The sequence below is a fragment of the Penicillium roqueforti genome, assembly GCF_015533775.1.
Source record: "Penicillium roqueforti strain LCP96 04111 chromosome Unknown scaffold_04, whole genome shotgun sequence".
Classification (NCBI taxonomy): domain Eukaryota; kingdom Fungi; phylum Ascomycota; class Eurotiomycetes; order Eurotiales; family Aspergillaceae; genus Penicillium; species Penicillium roqueforti.
Window position 1 is genome coordinate 745,949 of NW_024067568.1, and position 13,467 is coordinate 759,415.

At 50.1% G+C, this 13,467-nt stretch overlaps 4 protein-coding genes across 4 annotated transcripts; 2 read left to right on the forward strand and 2 right to left on the reverse strand.

The window, feature by feature from the left end:
* Positions 1 to 338: 338 nt before the first annotated feature.
* On the forward strand, positions 339 to 5,873 carry LCP9604111_3122 (putative Ras GTPase activating protein; the record flags this gene model as incomplete). The annotated part of the gene is made up of 2 exons (XM_039070676.1): positions 339 to 4,929; positions 4,984 to 5,873. The coding sequence occupies 2 exons, from the start codon at positions 339 to 341 to the stop codon at positions 5,871 to 5,873; spliced, it is 5,481 nt and encodes a 1,826-aa protein (XP_038931077.1).
* Positions 5,874 to 6,374: 501 nt separating this feature from the next.
* LCP9604111_3123 (ENTH domain-containing protein) lies at positions 6,375 to 8,257 on the forward strand (the record flags this gene model as incomplete). Its single annotated transcript, XM_039070677.1, has 5 exons — positions 6,375 to 6,456; positions 6,560 to 6,591; positions 6,687 to 6,766; positions 6,831 to 6,912; positions 6,977 to 8,257. 5 exons carry the CDS (start codon positions 6,375 to 6,377, stop codon positions 8,255 to 8,257), a joined length of 1,557 nt encoding a protein of 518 aa, XP_038931078.1.
* A 1,451-nt stretch (positions 8,258 to 9,708) lies between these two features.
* On the reverse strand, positions 9,709 to 10,395 carry LCP9604111_3124 (uncharacterized protein; the record flags this gene model as incomplete). Its single annotated transcript, XM_039070678.1, has 1 exon — positions 9,709 to 10,395. The coding sequence occupies one exon, from the start codon at positions 10,393 to 10,395 to the stop codon at positions 9,709 to 9,711; it is 687 nt and encodes a 228-aa protein (XP_038931079.1).
* A 1,334-nt stretch (positions 10,396 to 11,729) lies between these two features.
* On the reverse strand, positions 11,730 to 13,031 carry LCP9604111_3125 (adaptor protein NBP2; the record flags this gene model as incomplete). The annotated part of the gene is made up of 1 exon (XM_039070679.1): positions 11,730 to 13,031. The coding sequence occupies one exon, from the start codon at positions 13,029 to 13,031 to the stop codon at positions 11,730 to 11,732; it is 1,302 nt and encodes a 433-aa protein (XP_038931080.1).
* Between the last annotated feature and the right edge of the window lie 436 nt (positions 13,032 to 13,467).

The following is a 13,467-nucleotide window of genomic DNA, read 5'->3' on the forward strand; positions in this document are numbered from 1 at the left end:
GATTGCGCCATACCCGATCTGGAGATTTGTTGTGCCCCCTGCGCCCACTTTGGGGAATCTTGGTCGCACTTGCACCCCCACCGTCAACAATTCCATCATCGGGGATTCACGAGTCTAGAGCCCATTGACACAAGTCGCGCATCTATTGATTGGATTTTCTTCGCGTATAAGCCATGGGAGGTTGCCCTTGAACGCTACCCAATCCAGAACGTCTTTTCCAGAAGAAGTCTTGGAGACCTTTAACTCGCGCATTCCGCATTTACCACCAGAGCAGGGATGCGGTCAAAGGAGCGCGACATTTTTCAAACCATTTTTGCATACCGTCCTGAGATTAAATGATGTCGAATCAATTTCCATCCCTCAAGCGGGCCCAGACGGACCTTCCCTCACAGTCCACCAGTCCGTTACGAAACGGGTCGACAGCGTCCACCAACTCGTCTGCATATTCTGTCGCATCAAGCTCGTTTATTCCTAGCCGGACTAGCACTGTCTCCTCTAATGGGTCGGTATCAAACAAATTGGGTCACTTTCGAGGGAAGAGTGAGGCAGGCAGTATGAGCTCAGCAACGACTGTTACGGACGCAATGGAACGAGGAAGTTGGTCCAATGCAGGTACGACGTACGACAATATTCGCCGATCTCTACGACCACTACAACAAGTCCCTAATACTCCATCCTCAACTGCAAATACTGGCGGGTACCGACATTCACGAAGCCACACAATTGATGAATCACTCCCGCGGAAGGACTATCGACCAAGTACCCCAGAATCGCGTCATCTTAATCTCAAAGAGAATCAGGCTCCGCGTCACCAAACACACAGTCACGAATCTCAGAGCCCTCCAGCGCATATCTCTCCTCGTCACTGGTCTACTGTGCCCGAAACCTCGCATCCTTCGTCTCCCCAAAAGACAGTCTCTCATCCCCCACAGCTGACTGCTGCACTGTCCGCACCCGAGCTTGAAACCCTGCAGAAATCATCCACCGGCCATCTCAGAACTCTCTCGAGGTTTGCAAAGTCCGGTGAAAACGAATTTAGCGCAGCTGCAGCCTCCGTAGTAGGCTTGCAAGGCCGACGACGCCTCAAGCGAGCGGACTCGGTAGTAGGGAGAAATGGCGCAGTATCTCCCGAAAAGCCGAAGGCGTCCTCGTGGGCGGCCGGGAATTGGATGGACCAACAGCGACAATTCATCCAAGCATACGAGTATTTGTGCCATATCGGAGAAGCCAAACAGTGGATCGAAGATGTCATTCAAAAGCAAATCCCGCCAATCGTCCAGCTGGAGGAAGGGCTGCGAGACGGCGTCACTTTGGCGGAGGTGGTACAAGCAATGTATGCCGGCAAAGCACTTCGCATTTTCCGACACCCCAAGTTACAATATCGCCATTCAGACAACATAGCCTTGTTTTTCCGGTTCCTCGATGAGGTTCAATTGCCAGAGTTATTTCGATTTGAACTCATCGACTTGTACGAAAAGAAAAACATTCCCAAGGTCATACACTGCATCCACGCGTTGTCATGGTTGCTCTTCAAAAATGGCATGCTGGACTTCCGAATGGGTAACTTGGTTGGTCAGCTTGAGTTTGAACACCACGAACTCGAGAAAACCCAAAAAGGACTGGACAAGGCTGGCGTGAGCATGCCCAGCTTTGCAGGTATGGCTGAGAACTTTGGCGCGGAGCCTGAACCGGAACCCGTTGAATCAGAGGAGGATCGTATTGATCGAGAGATACACGAAAATGAAGCCTCGATCTGCGATTTCCAGGCTCAGGTTAGAGGAGCTATGATACGTTTACAGCTCGGCAACACGATGAACGATCTGTGGGACTTTGAGCCCCTTCTCATTGAGCTACAGTCACGTCTGCGTGGAGATTGGGCACGCCAAATTAGTGAATACCGGCTCAGCATGCTCCAGTTTGCAGTGGGGCTGCAGGCTATTAGCCGAGGCTTCATTGTACGTCGCAGTCAGCAAGGCGACGAGCAATGGCGAAAAGCCCAGGAAACAGATGTTCTGCACTTCCAGAGCTTGATTCGGGGATCTAGGGCTCGCGCCCAGACTAGTCACCTACAAACTCGCGCACGACAAGAAGAGTTTGGCATCAAGCAGATACAGGCCGCGATAAGAGGTACATTGCAACGCATGAATCTTGGGGACCAATACGAACAGTCTCGATATGCTGAAAATGATGTGAAAGCACTTCAAGCTTTGATCCGCGGTACCTTACAACGAAAGGAGATCAATGCTCGTTCCCAAGAGCTAAAACAAGCTGGCAGTTCCGTCAAGTCAGTTCAAGCAGCTATCCGTGGTGCCTTACAACGAAGAGAAATAAATGCCTTGTCCGAAGAGGCGAAGCAAGTTGGAAAGTCCATCAAGCCGCTTCAAGCTGCTATCCGTGGTACGTTGCAACGACGGCAGATGAATACCCTGTCCAAAGAGACGAAGCAGGTTGGCGGCTCGATCGAGTCGCTTCAAGCTGCCATTCGTGGCACGTTGCAACGACAACAGATGAATGCCTTGTCCCAAGAGGTGAAGCAAGTCGGCAGTTCTATCAAGTCGCTTCAAGCTGCCATCCGTGGTACATTGCAACGAAGACAGATGAACGCTCACTCCCATGAGGTAAAACTGACAGAAGCACCCGTCAAATCGCTTCAGGCTGTCATTCGAGGATCGATCACCCGCAACAACTTGTCTCAGATGAAGGTTCTGCTCAACAACGAAACGCCCCAAATTGTCTGCATTCAATCAACTCTCAGGGCTCTGATTGCCAGACAAGCACAAACTCTGCTGCTTCAGGCACTAGAGGAAACCGAAAATGAGTGTACTGCACTGCAAGCTATCGTGCGGGCCGCTGTCGTGAGGAAAAACACCTCAGCTATTCGCAACGAGCTTGCGGAACATCTATTGCCAGTGGTCGACCTGCAAGCTATTCTCAGGGGACAAGCTCTGAGAGAATTATTGGATACCCAGAGGACCGAATTGCTCGAAGAAGAACCTTCTATCTTGGAACTACAGTCCCGATGCCGTGGCGTCATTCACAGACAGTATCTACTCGCACAGCGGCATGAACTGGGCCAGGAGGAACATGCTATTGTTGAACTTCAAGCCCTTGCGCGTGCTGCTGTCTCACGAATGGAGGTTGGTGACATATTGTCTCACCTTGAGGACAACGAGGAAGAAGTTGTTCAACTCCAATCTTTAACTCGGGCAATGCTTGCGCGGGTTGAAGTTGGGGAGATCTTGACCGATCTTGAGGCAGAGGAGGACTTCGTCACGGACTTCCAAGCACGGATCAGAGGTCACATTATCTGCAACCGCTTTGAGGAAAGACGTCAACATTACAATGAAAACATGGAGAAGGTCATCAAGGCCCAAAGTGTTATCCGAGCCCGCATTCAAGGGCAGGCTTATAAAAGCCTGACAAGCGGAAAGAATCCACCTGTTGGAACGGTCAAGGGCTTCGTGCATCTTCTCAACGACAGCGATTTCGACTTTGACGAAGAGATAGAGTTCGAGCGCCTGCGAAAGGTGGTTGTTCAACAAGTGCGACAGAACGAGCTTGCTGAACAATACATCAGTCAACTCGATATCAAGATTGCCCTCCTTGTCAAGAATAAGATCACTCTGGATGAAGTCGTCAAGCACCAAAAGCACTTCGGTGGCCACATTGGCAACTTGCTATCCAACACCGAAATTTCTTCCAAGGACCCCTACGATCTCAAGGCCCTTAACAAGACCTCAAGGAGGAAGTTGGACCAGTATCAGGTGTTTTTCTTCCTTCTCCAAACCCAATCGCAGTACCTGGCTCGCTTGTTCCGGCGATTGCGTGAGGTCAACACCTCGGACAAGGAATATGAGCGGATCCGGCATTTGATGATGGGTCTCTTTGGATACTCCCAGAAACGGCGTGAGGAATATTATCTCATTAAACTCTTGGCACGATCCGCCAAGGAGGACATTGAAAGCTTCACATCTCTTGCTGAATATTTGCGCTGCACCTCTTTCTGGAACAAGCTTTTCGCTTCATATGCCAAGTCATCCCGCGATCGGAAGTTCATGCGCGACGTCTTGGGGGGTGTCGTGAAGGAGTCTGTTATCGACAACCCAGACCTTGATTTGGAGAGTGATCCAATTCAAATCTACCGTTCCGCAATCAACAACGAGGAGCTGCAAACCGGCCAACGAAGCCGCCGACACCCGGATCTTCCCAGAGAAGAAGCGATTAGAGACCCCGAAACCAGAGAAACGTTCATTCAACATTTGCAAGATCTTCGTGACATTGTCGATCAATTATTCTCAGGCTTTGAAGACTTCCTATACCGTATGCCATTCGGTATCAGATATCTTGCACAGCAGATGTATCAGAATCTACTAGAGAGATTCTCTGCCGAGGATCCAGGCTTAATTCTCCAGGCGGTTGGCCACTGGGTATGGAAAAGCTACTTCCAGCCTGCTGTGCTGGAGCCAGAGAAGTACGGTGTGATCGATCGGGGCCTCACCCAAGAACAAAAGCGAAATCTTGGCGAAATCTCTAAGGTCGTTGCTCAGATTGCATCCGGCAGACTATTTGGGGCAGATAATGTTTATCTTCAGCCGCTCAACAAGTACATCGGAGAGTCAATCCAGCGCCTAGGGAATATCTGGGGTCAGATGATCTCAGTCCAGGATGCAGAGTCTTATTTCGACATTGATGAATTCAACGACCTCTATGCTAAGGCCAAACCCACCCTGTACATTAAGATGTCTGACATCTTCTCGATTCACCAGCTTGTGGCCTCTGAGATTAACTATATGTGCCCCCACCCTGATGACTTCCTCAAGGAAGTTGTGCGAGAACTTGGCAATGTCAAGAGTAACGAGAACGAATTGATGGGCGTCAGCTCTACCGAGATCAATCTCACATTAAATCCCAAGTTGGCCCAGCTTGAAGGTAAGCAATTCAGCAAAGCCCCCGTTTGTTCATTTTTCTAACTCTACATCCCAGACCCCGAAGCCGATGTGAAGACGCTCTTTATGGAGACTAAGCGTTGCATCCTTTACATCATCCGAGTCCAAACAGGTTCCAACCTTATGGATGTTATGCTCAAGCCGCCGACAGCCGAAGACGATGAGCGATGGCACACTTTGGTTCGGGAAGAACTGAGCACGAACAACCCTCGCCGAGGCGCTTACTCGGAAGCCAACAGCTTAATTGACATTGGTACCATGAGCTATTCCGAGCTCAAGGGCATTGCACTCGAAAATATTCTTCGTCTTGAACAGACTGGCAAGATCAATCGTCACAATCATTATCAGGATTTGTTGAATGCAATTGCCACTGATATCCGCACCAAGCACCGTCGGAGAATTCAACGAGAGCGTGAACTCGAGGGTGCTCGGCTGACCTCCCAGAGGCTCAGCGGCCAAGCCGTCTACCTGGACCAGCAACTCAAGACATACAACGACTACATTGAGCAAGCCATGATCACGTTACAGAACAAGAAGGGAAAGAAGCGATTCCTGATGCCGTTCACCAAACAATGGGATCATCAACGAGAGCTGCAAAAATCCGGCAAGATATTCAAATTTGGATCCTACAAATACTCTGCGCGCACCCTGGCGGACCGAGGTGTTCTGGTCGCCTGGAAGGGCTACGCCGAGCGGCAGTGGGATCGGGTCGACTTGACCATTTCAAGTAACGAAGTTGGTGTGTTCACCATTGACGGGAGCAGCGGTGTCATGATGATTCCTGGCGCCAACGCACAGGTACCGCTGGACGACTTGCTGCAGGCTCAGTTCAACAACACGCAATTCATGGACTTTTTTGAGGGACAGATGCGAGTCAATGTCAACCTTTTCTTGCATTTGATCATGAAGAAGTTCTATAACGAGTGAGAGGCATGGCTTACGGACTTGATGAGGGATGAATTGGGTGCACATTCTTATTGATATTATTATTTGTCTGTTTTTTTTCTTCTTTCTTATTATTGTCTTTGTTTAAGATACCATGGGTATTTTGTTGATTTCGATAGCGATAGCATTCGGTCTATACGGGCGAATAACATGTACACAGTATGATACCATTCAGTATCAATTGTAAACCAATTCAATTTTCCAGAAGACCTCTTAAGTAGAAAGTAGACTTACGTAGAATAATCGTCTGTTGTATTCGAAGTATACAGGGCTTGGTCAGGGGTTGCCACGTGACGTGGCGCATTCAATCGGGTTGCCAGCTGGAAACCGGGCATCTTCCTCCCCTCCGACTGTCCACGTTAGTCCTGAGGGATTTTTGATTCTTCCTGTGCTTGGCTTCCAATTGCCTGTGCTGCTATTATATTTTCTCTCCGATCCTCGTTTCTCCATACTTCCCCTGACGACTAACAGTCACCCCTCACCATGGATTTCTCCAACCTCAAAGATCAAGTCAGCAACTTGTCCTTGTATGACCTCAAGGCCGGTGTTCGCAAGGTACAGAATGGTAAGTCTGAATCCCGATTGGTCCGAGGGCGTTATGAACAAGCCCGAATCAGCTTGCATGTGTCTTACAATTTGCGGAAACTGATTTGGCCGTTCCGTCATAGCTGTTATGAACTATACCGAGATGGAATCCAAGGTTCGTGTACAATCGCTCACCCCTGCGCGAAACAACATGGCCTTTCGCAGGGTGAAAGCGAAAAGATGGTGCGATCCAATGCTTACCCTAGTCAGGTCCGGGAAGCTACAAACAATGAACCCTGGGGAGCCTCGACCACGTTGATGCAGGATATCGCGAATGGAACGCATAGCTAGTCAGTCCATGTTATCTGTCATTACCCGCAATAATGCGCAAGCGCTGACCTTCTGTTATTACAGCCAATTACTCAATGAGATCATGCCCCTTATCTACAAGCGATTCACCGACAAGGCTGCGGAGGAATGGCGACAAATTTACAAGGTAAGAGAACCGTGGTTATTCATGCGGGTGTGCATTGACTAAACCTTTTTTCCTCCGAATATAGAGTCTTCAGCTCCTCGAATTCCTTGTCAAGAACGGTTCCGAACGAGTCGTCGATGATGCACGATCCCACATGTCGTTGATTCGGATGCTCCGGCAGTTTCACTATATCGACATAAACGGCAAGGATCAGGGTATCAATGTGCGCAACCGGTCGTCCGAGCTGGTGAAATTGCTGGGTGATGTGGATCAGATTCGGACTGAAAGAAAGAAGGCCAAGAACAACCGCAACAAGTTCAGTGGTTTCGAAGGTGGCATGGGTGCCGGGGCGGGCATGTCCAGCTCAGGTTCGGGCCGTTATGGAGGCTTTGGCAGCGATAGTATGGGGTACGGTGGATACAGTGGAGGTGTCTACGGTGACGGCGGCGGCTTTGGCGGAGAATCTGGCGGGCAAGCTGGCGTTGACTTCCAGGACAATGGACGCCGGTCCAACCGCTTCGACGAATATGACGAGTATGACGAGGGAGATGCCCCAGCGCGCCCACGTGAGTCTATCTCCCGGGCGAAGCCCCAAGCAAAGAAGCCCGAGCCAGCTCCTGCGCCTGTAGCAGACCTCTTCGACTTTGGCGACGACGAGCCTGTTACTACCACAGCTTCCACCTCGACTGGCAAGCAACCCGCTGGCAGTGCTCTGAATATACTAGACCCATCCCCAGTTGACGACGACGACTTCGACGACTTCCAGTCTGCAACTCCGGTTATCCAGTCATCAAGTCAGTTTGCCATTCCTCCTCCAGCTTCCACTGCCAGCACAACTTCAAACACCCAATTCGTTGCGCCTCAGCCAATTTCGGCCTCACAGGGTGCCAACATCAACGGCCTAGTTGGATTCACATCGGCCAGCCCCGCTCCCTCTTCCAGCGGATTCGCCACTCCCGTTTCGCAGATGGCCCCGATTCAACAGCAGAAGCCCTCCGGGTACCAAGCTCCCACACCCAACTACTTCACCTCCGTCAACGTGGCCCAATCTTCTGGATCCTCTCACGGTGCCACCTCCTCCATGTCCTCAGTGGCTTCACCCACAGCGAATAAGCCAGCTTCAGCAGCTGCCAAGAAGCCCTCGGGTGATGTTTTCGGTTCATTGTGGTCGACCGCCAGCGCCAGCGCTGGCATCCAGAAAACCAACACCGGCACAAACAAGGGCCCTAACCTTGCCAGCATGGCCAAGGAAAAGGCCAGCGCCGGCATCTGGGGCACCCCAGCACCCTCTAGCACGGCCTCCACGCCCAGCCAGCCCCAGCACAAGCAACAGTCTAGCTCGGCCTTTGATGATCTGCTTGGTTGATCAGCTAGCAAAGCAACTCGTCGCTCTTACCCACTGAGCCCATGCTCGCTTCTTAATTTTGCGATATGGAGTCATGATTTCAGCATTCATATTCCTGATTTGATTTGATCTTTGTTTTATTCTGCCTTCCTTCATTGTTTTTGTATACTCTATTCCATTCCCATTTCTTCTCTCCCCTAGTTGGTTCCCTACTTCCCTACCTAGCTAGCTATACGTACTTGATTTCCTCTGCGGGGTGGGGATATTCTATCTTAGCTGCCGCCGCTCTTATGAGGGCGCTCAGAGTCAGGCTCATCGAGTAAATTTGTGTCCGGAAGTCACGTGATTATTCAGTGAGATCTGATAAACGCTCACTAATCGCTTCTTAGAGTCATCTATGAAGCACCTACTTTCTGATGGCCCTTAATCTTCACTATGCTCCTCTTATTTCTTGGGGTGTATGATCTTCTTATTCCGCTCTCAAAAACAGCGCAAGCATGATGACGCAAGACTGGAAGGCACAGGGGTTTCTCCATTCCCTATCGCAACTTCATACATCATGGGCTTCGTCCTCGGTGAAACCGCATGCATTGCGGTATGTTCCAGATCACCCGACAGCTAATAATACATGAATGAAACTCATAAGGGGTGTGTAAAAGGTAGACAAAATAGCAAAGCTAGCGGCAAGTCTCACCGAAGATGCTATGGCATCCGACGATAATAGCTCAGAACTCCACATTCACACCAATCCCCATCCCTCAGCCACCAGATCATCAAGGACAGCACTATAAGCAAAGACCCCATCACTCAGATGGAAAAAGCCGGACACCCCACCTGATTCAACGTCAACGATTGGGGCGCCGCACACACCATCAGAGATAGCCCTATTAACATTCCCAAAAAAGAAATCCACCGATCTGGTATCCCATTCTTCAAATTTGATTCCGCGATGACCAGCTGGACGTTTCGGTTGCATGGTTTGGGTGCCAATATTCATCATGCTAAAGAGCCCTGAACTCATGCCGTCCACTTCACTCCATGAGCCTTGGGAGATTTGGGACATTTCTAGGAGGCGAGTAGGTGGTTCGGCTTGAAAGTAGCAGGAATTAGTGAAGCTAGATGAGGCAGCGGGTGTTAGTTTGACGAGAGCGATGTCAAGCCCAGGTCGGGTATCGACGACCTCGCCGATAAGATCTCCTCCATTCACAATGGGTGGTATACTTCCTCTGATGAGAGAAAACCATGATTGGTGACTGTCAGCATTTCTTCGCCCGCGAGATTGCGAATTTTGATACCACACGTGGTTGCAGCGTTTGTGGATTCGGTTGAAGTACCTGATAGCCCAAAACCACTCTCGATTCTACATCCTGGTGTAAGAACCAACCGCCTAAGGTAGTTTGAGTCATCTTGTGGTGCAGCACCAGCAGCCGATACCAGAGATGGGACAATAAAGGGAGGGCGGGTAAGGCTTCTCATGGTGCTAGAAAACGGTTGATCTCCGTGGTGGTAGAGTGCTGTTCGGCCTGCCACGACCCGGGAAGGGATCGCTTTTCGTAGTTCCGGCCATCTCCAAACTCAAGTTCGAAGATAGTCCAAGCCGGGAGAAACATAGCAGCTCTCACACGAGCAAGTGGCGCGATGGCAGTAAGCACAGCAACTGCCTGACGCTTAGTCGGATTGGTTAATTGGGGCCACCGGACAGTGGGACAGGGATCGGGAACACGAGGATTCGAATATCCAGATAAGGGGATTGGCTCCCTAAACATCTCACCGGGACGCACGAATATGACAGGCATCGTTCCAAGGGTCAGTGGTATAGGCTGGGGTGGAGAGGCCGTCTCCATACAAATAAGCCACGCGGAGATGTGCACTGTTCCTTCCCCGAACTTATTACGGATCCAGGTCCAGTCCTGACCTGAGGGGTGGCGGAACTTGTGGTTTTGCTCGTCCCAAAGCGTGAACGGCGCCATGTCATTCAAGTGACGTGCACCCCAGCCGCCGGGATTTTCCCAGCGTTTCTGTTCTGGGTGGGAATGGGGGAGCAGATCCCGAAGCGGACTAACAGGCGCATTATCATATATGTTGGTGTAGGGTGAGCTTTGCTGAATACACTGAACATGTGGGGATAGGCGGATCGGAGATGCCATCGGAGTTGCCATTACATATGCTGACTGCTGATGGTACAAGCTATGGGATGGGGTAAGATTATGTACTATTCCATTACCGGACTGAACGAGGGACTTGGTCACATGACCAAACCACCTGACATAGGCAGGAGCATAATTACTTGACCATAGCAGAGTAGGTTGCGAAAATTTGGCCTCTCATCCCACCTCACGTAAAAATATTCGTCCCCCGCGATCTCTTATATACGCGCGGCAATACCTCGTTTCTGCGCATTTTTTGTTTACTAGTCGCGCTGAAAAGCAAACAGTCTCATATTTCACTGAAGAGTGGTACTACTTTATGTACGGCGGTATTCGGAACTTTAATGTCCGATCCATTTGGCCCGCGATTATATTAGAAATATTATACTGGAGCTCACCTATATACCTATCCCTTATTCACCCAATGGATTTTGCGAGGCAAAAGCTGGGTTGTGGTGATGAGCCCGATACCTTATACGATAGGCGTGAATGCCAGGGTGAATGCCAGGTATCAGTTTTGTATATCTCTAGGCAGGTTTTGTCTCATAGTAAATTAGTTATATAGTACATTGGCATTTGATAAAGTCGTGTGTAGACATATGCTAAATAGAATGTATCTTATAATAAGTGGCAATTGAATAGATTTGAATCGGCATGATGCCGATGCTCATTGATGCTGGTATAACGCGTGCGCTGAAGGAAACTAAATACAGGTGAGGGAAAACGATGGGGGATAATAAGAGACATTTGTGAGACGGAAGAAAGAACAGATAAGGCGACAATATGGCGAAAAACTTGGGGTATGTAGTAGAAGAAAGATTCTTGATCCTCCTCAATCCCAGGTTATGCTCCCCCGAAGTGTATGATTAGAAGACATGAATTGAGATCGTGAGAAAGGGATGATATACGTTAATAAAGAGGAACTTGCGATGGGTGATAGTTCATCGCAGTAATGGGTTGAACATAAGGCTGGAAAGAAAGAGGTGGGTTTATATCAGACTAAACAGTCCGAAGAGAAGGTAAAAGAGAAAAATCCTTTTGAGATGGAGCTCTGAAAGGTCTTAGAGATTGGGTAATTCGGGTTTGGCGGATGATCCACCAAGGAGGTGCTGATTGAGTGCTCATGAAACAACCTTCCCACATAGTCAACTGCATGTTTCATACCAGAGATCTTCCCACCCTGACAGGAAAGTGGAGGTTGCCAAGCTTTGCTGATCGACTGTCAGGATTTCATGGCGGGTTGCAACCGAAACAGATAAGCCATCTCTCCAGGTGAATCGTGCACGGAGCACCGCCAAGGCTTTTCATGGACGAACAAAGCCATCCAGGGCTGATATTCAATTGTATCAAGTCTTGCTCAGCGTGCTAGAGCGTTTGTCGGCGCCCCCAGCCGCTTTACCGGTCGGAGTCCCAGTATTCGTCGCAGATTGAGACGCATCTGCGCCTTCCGTCGAAACTGCAGCGAGGGAACTATCATCAGTGGTTTTGTTTCCAGACTGAGCGCTCACAGCAAATGAAGCCTGCTCCACCTGGGTAGGAGTAGATATTTGTTCAGACTCGGTGGAGTCTAGACTAACGTCTGCGGCCCCGGTGACGTCGGGGTTTGGTTCCCCATTCAGCGACGTCAAGCCTCCTTCGATGTCTCGCAAAAGACGCACAAATTCCTCCGGGACAAGGCCATTCTCCCCTGTCTTGGGATCTTCTGCAACCAGCCAGCCCTGGCCATGCCGGTACGAAACATAAATCACCTGGCCCTCGGTAAGAGGAAGTTCGTTTTCATGCTCTCGTGTGAAGTCAAAGAGTGCGACGGCTTTTCCATGCATCTCTTCATCCGGGCAGCCAACGGCAAACTGATAATCTCTAGAGTACCGATTATCACCGGGGTTTTCATCTTCGGACTCAAACCCAGGGTCATGTTCATAGCCCTGCTGGCCGGCCGGGGCGCTATATCCCATGGTTGAATAGCGGCCTTCATTTGCCGGATATGTCACATACTCACCACCTGGTCCATCATCTGACGTATCTCCATCATTTACATAATAAGTCTCACTGCCATCGGGGTTAATGCCAACGAGCATTCCGCGATCACTGTTCACCGCCTGGCCAGTTCCAGACATGACTCTCTCATCTACAAGACCATTTATGTCAGAAGTCTTCTTGCGATGACGCGACGTCACAACTGGGCTATGCAGGTCTTCATCCTCGCTGTATGGTGGTCCATCCCCAAAGGACATGGCTGGCAACTGTTGGTGGACATAGGTAATCTGAGGTTCTATGCCCGATTGGCCTGTTGACCATCCGCGCGATATATCCCAAGAAGGTGATGGATCGGAGAGGCGTCGGTGTTCACTTGCCGGTGTGGAGACCCCGGAGGCGCGAGGAGGAGGAGGCCCGTAATGCAGGGGATGGGTCGACGGGTAGGCGAAGTCTCGCACAAGAGCATATGGAAGACTTGTATGGAAAATGGGGAAGACATGGGAGCCTGGGCGCGAACGATTTTGTGATGCAAATGAGACATTGGAATACGTGGAGAGCCGATCCTTCGGATGCGTCGATGACCGTTTCACCGTCCCATCGGTGAGGATGGGTGGCAGGACTGAGAGGTTGTTTGTGGAAATAATGTTCTGCGATGATGTGGGAGAAGACATCATGGTTGACATGGAGAAAGACCCAGGATTGAGTTCGGGATGATGAATAACGGGGCGGATCTTAGAGAAGGAAATGTGGGGTTGTTCATCGGTCGCGTAGTTGGCGCTCTAGTTTCGCATTGCGATTGATATGGTCCAGGTTATTGAATTTGCAGTCGCAGTCGCAGACAGCTGGTTTTCCTTTGGTTCAAACAAGGGAGGTATATCTTGTGATCGGAGATAGAGGAGATATTCGGCTCGAGGACGATGTAGTAAGCGCCCAAGTCGTAAGGGGTCAAACCCGATTTTAGGTTCGCGTAATTCAAACCAGGGGCAACCCTTGGATGTCAAGCTTTTGAAGCAAAAAAAAAGGATATTATCCCCAAGGGGCTCCGGTGTGGTGGACGGTGAATGGGTGGGTAATCGGCAAACGACACGAGGGAGGGGGGCAAATGTG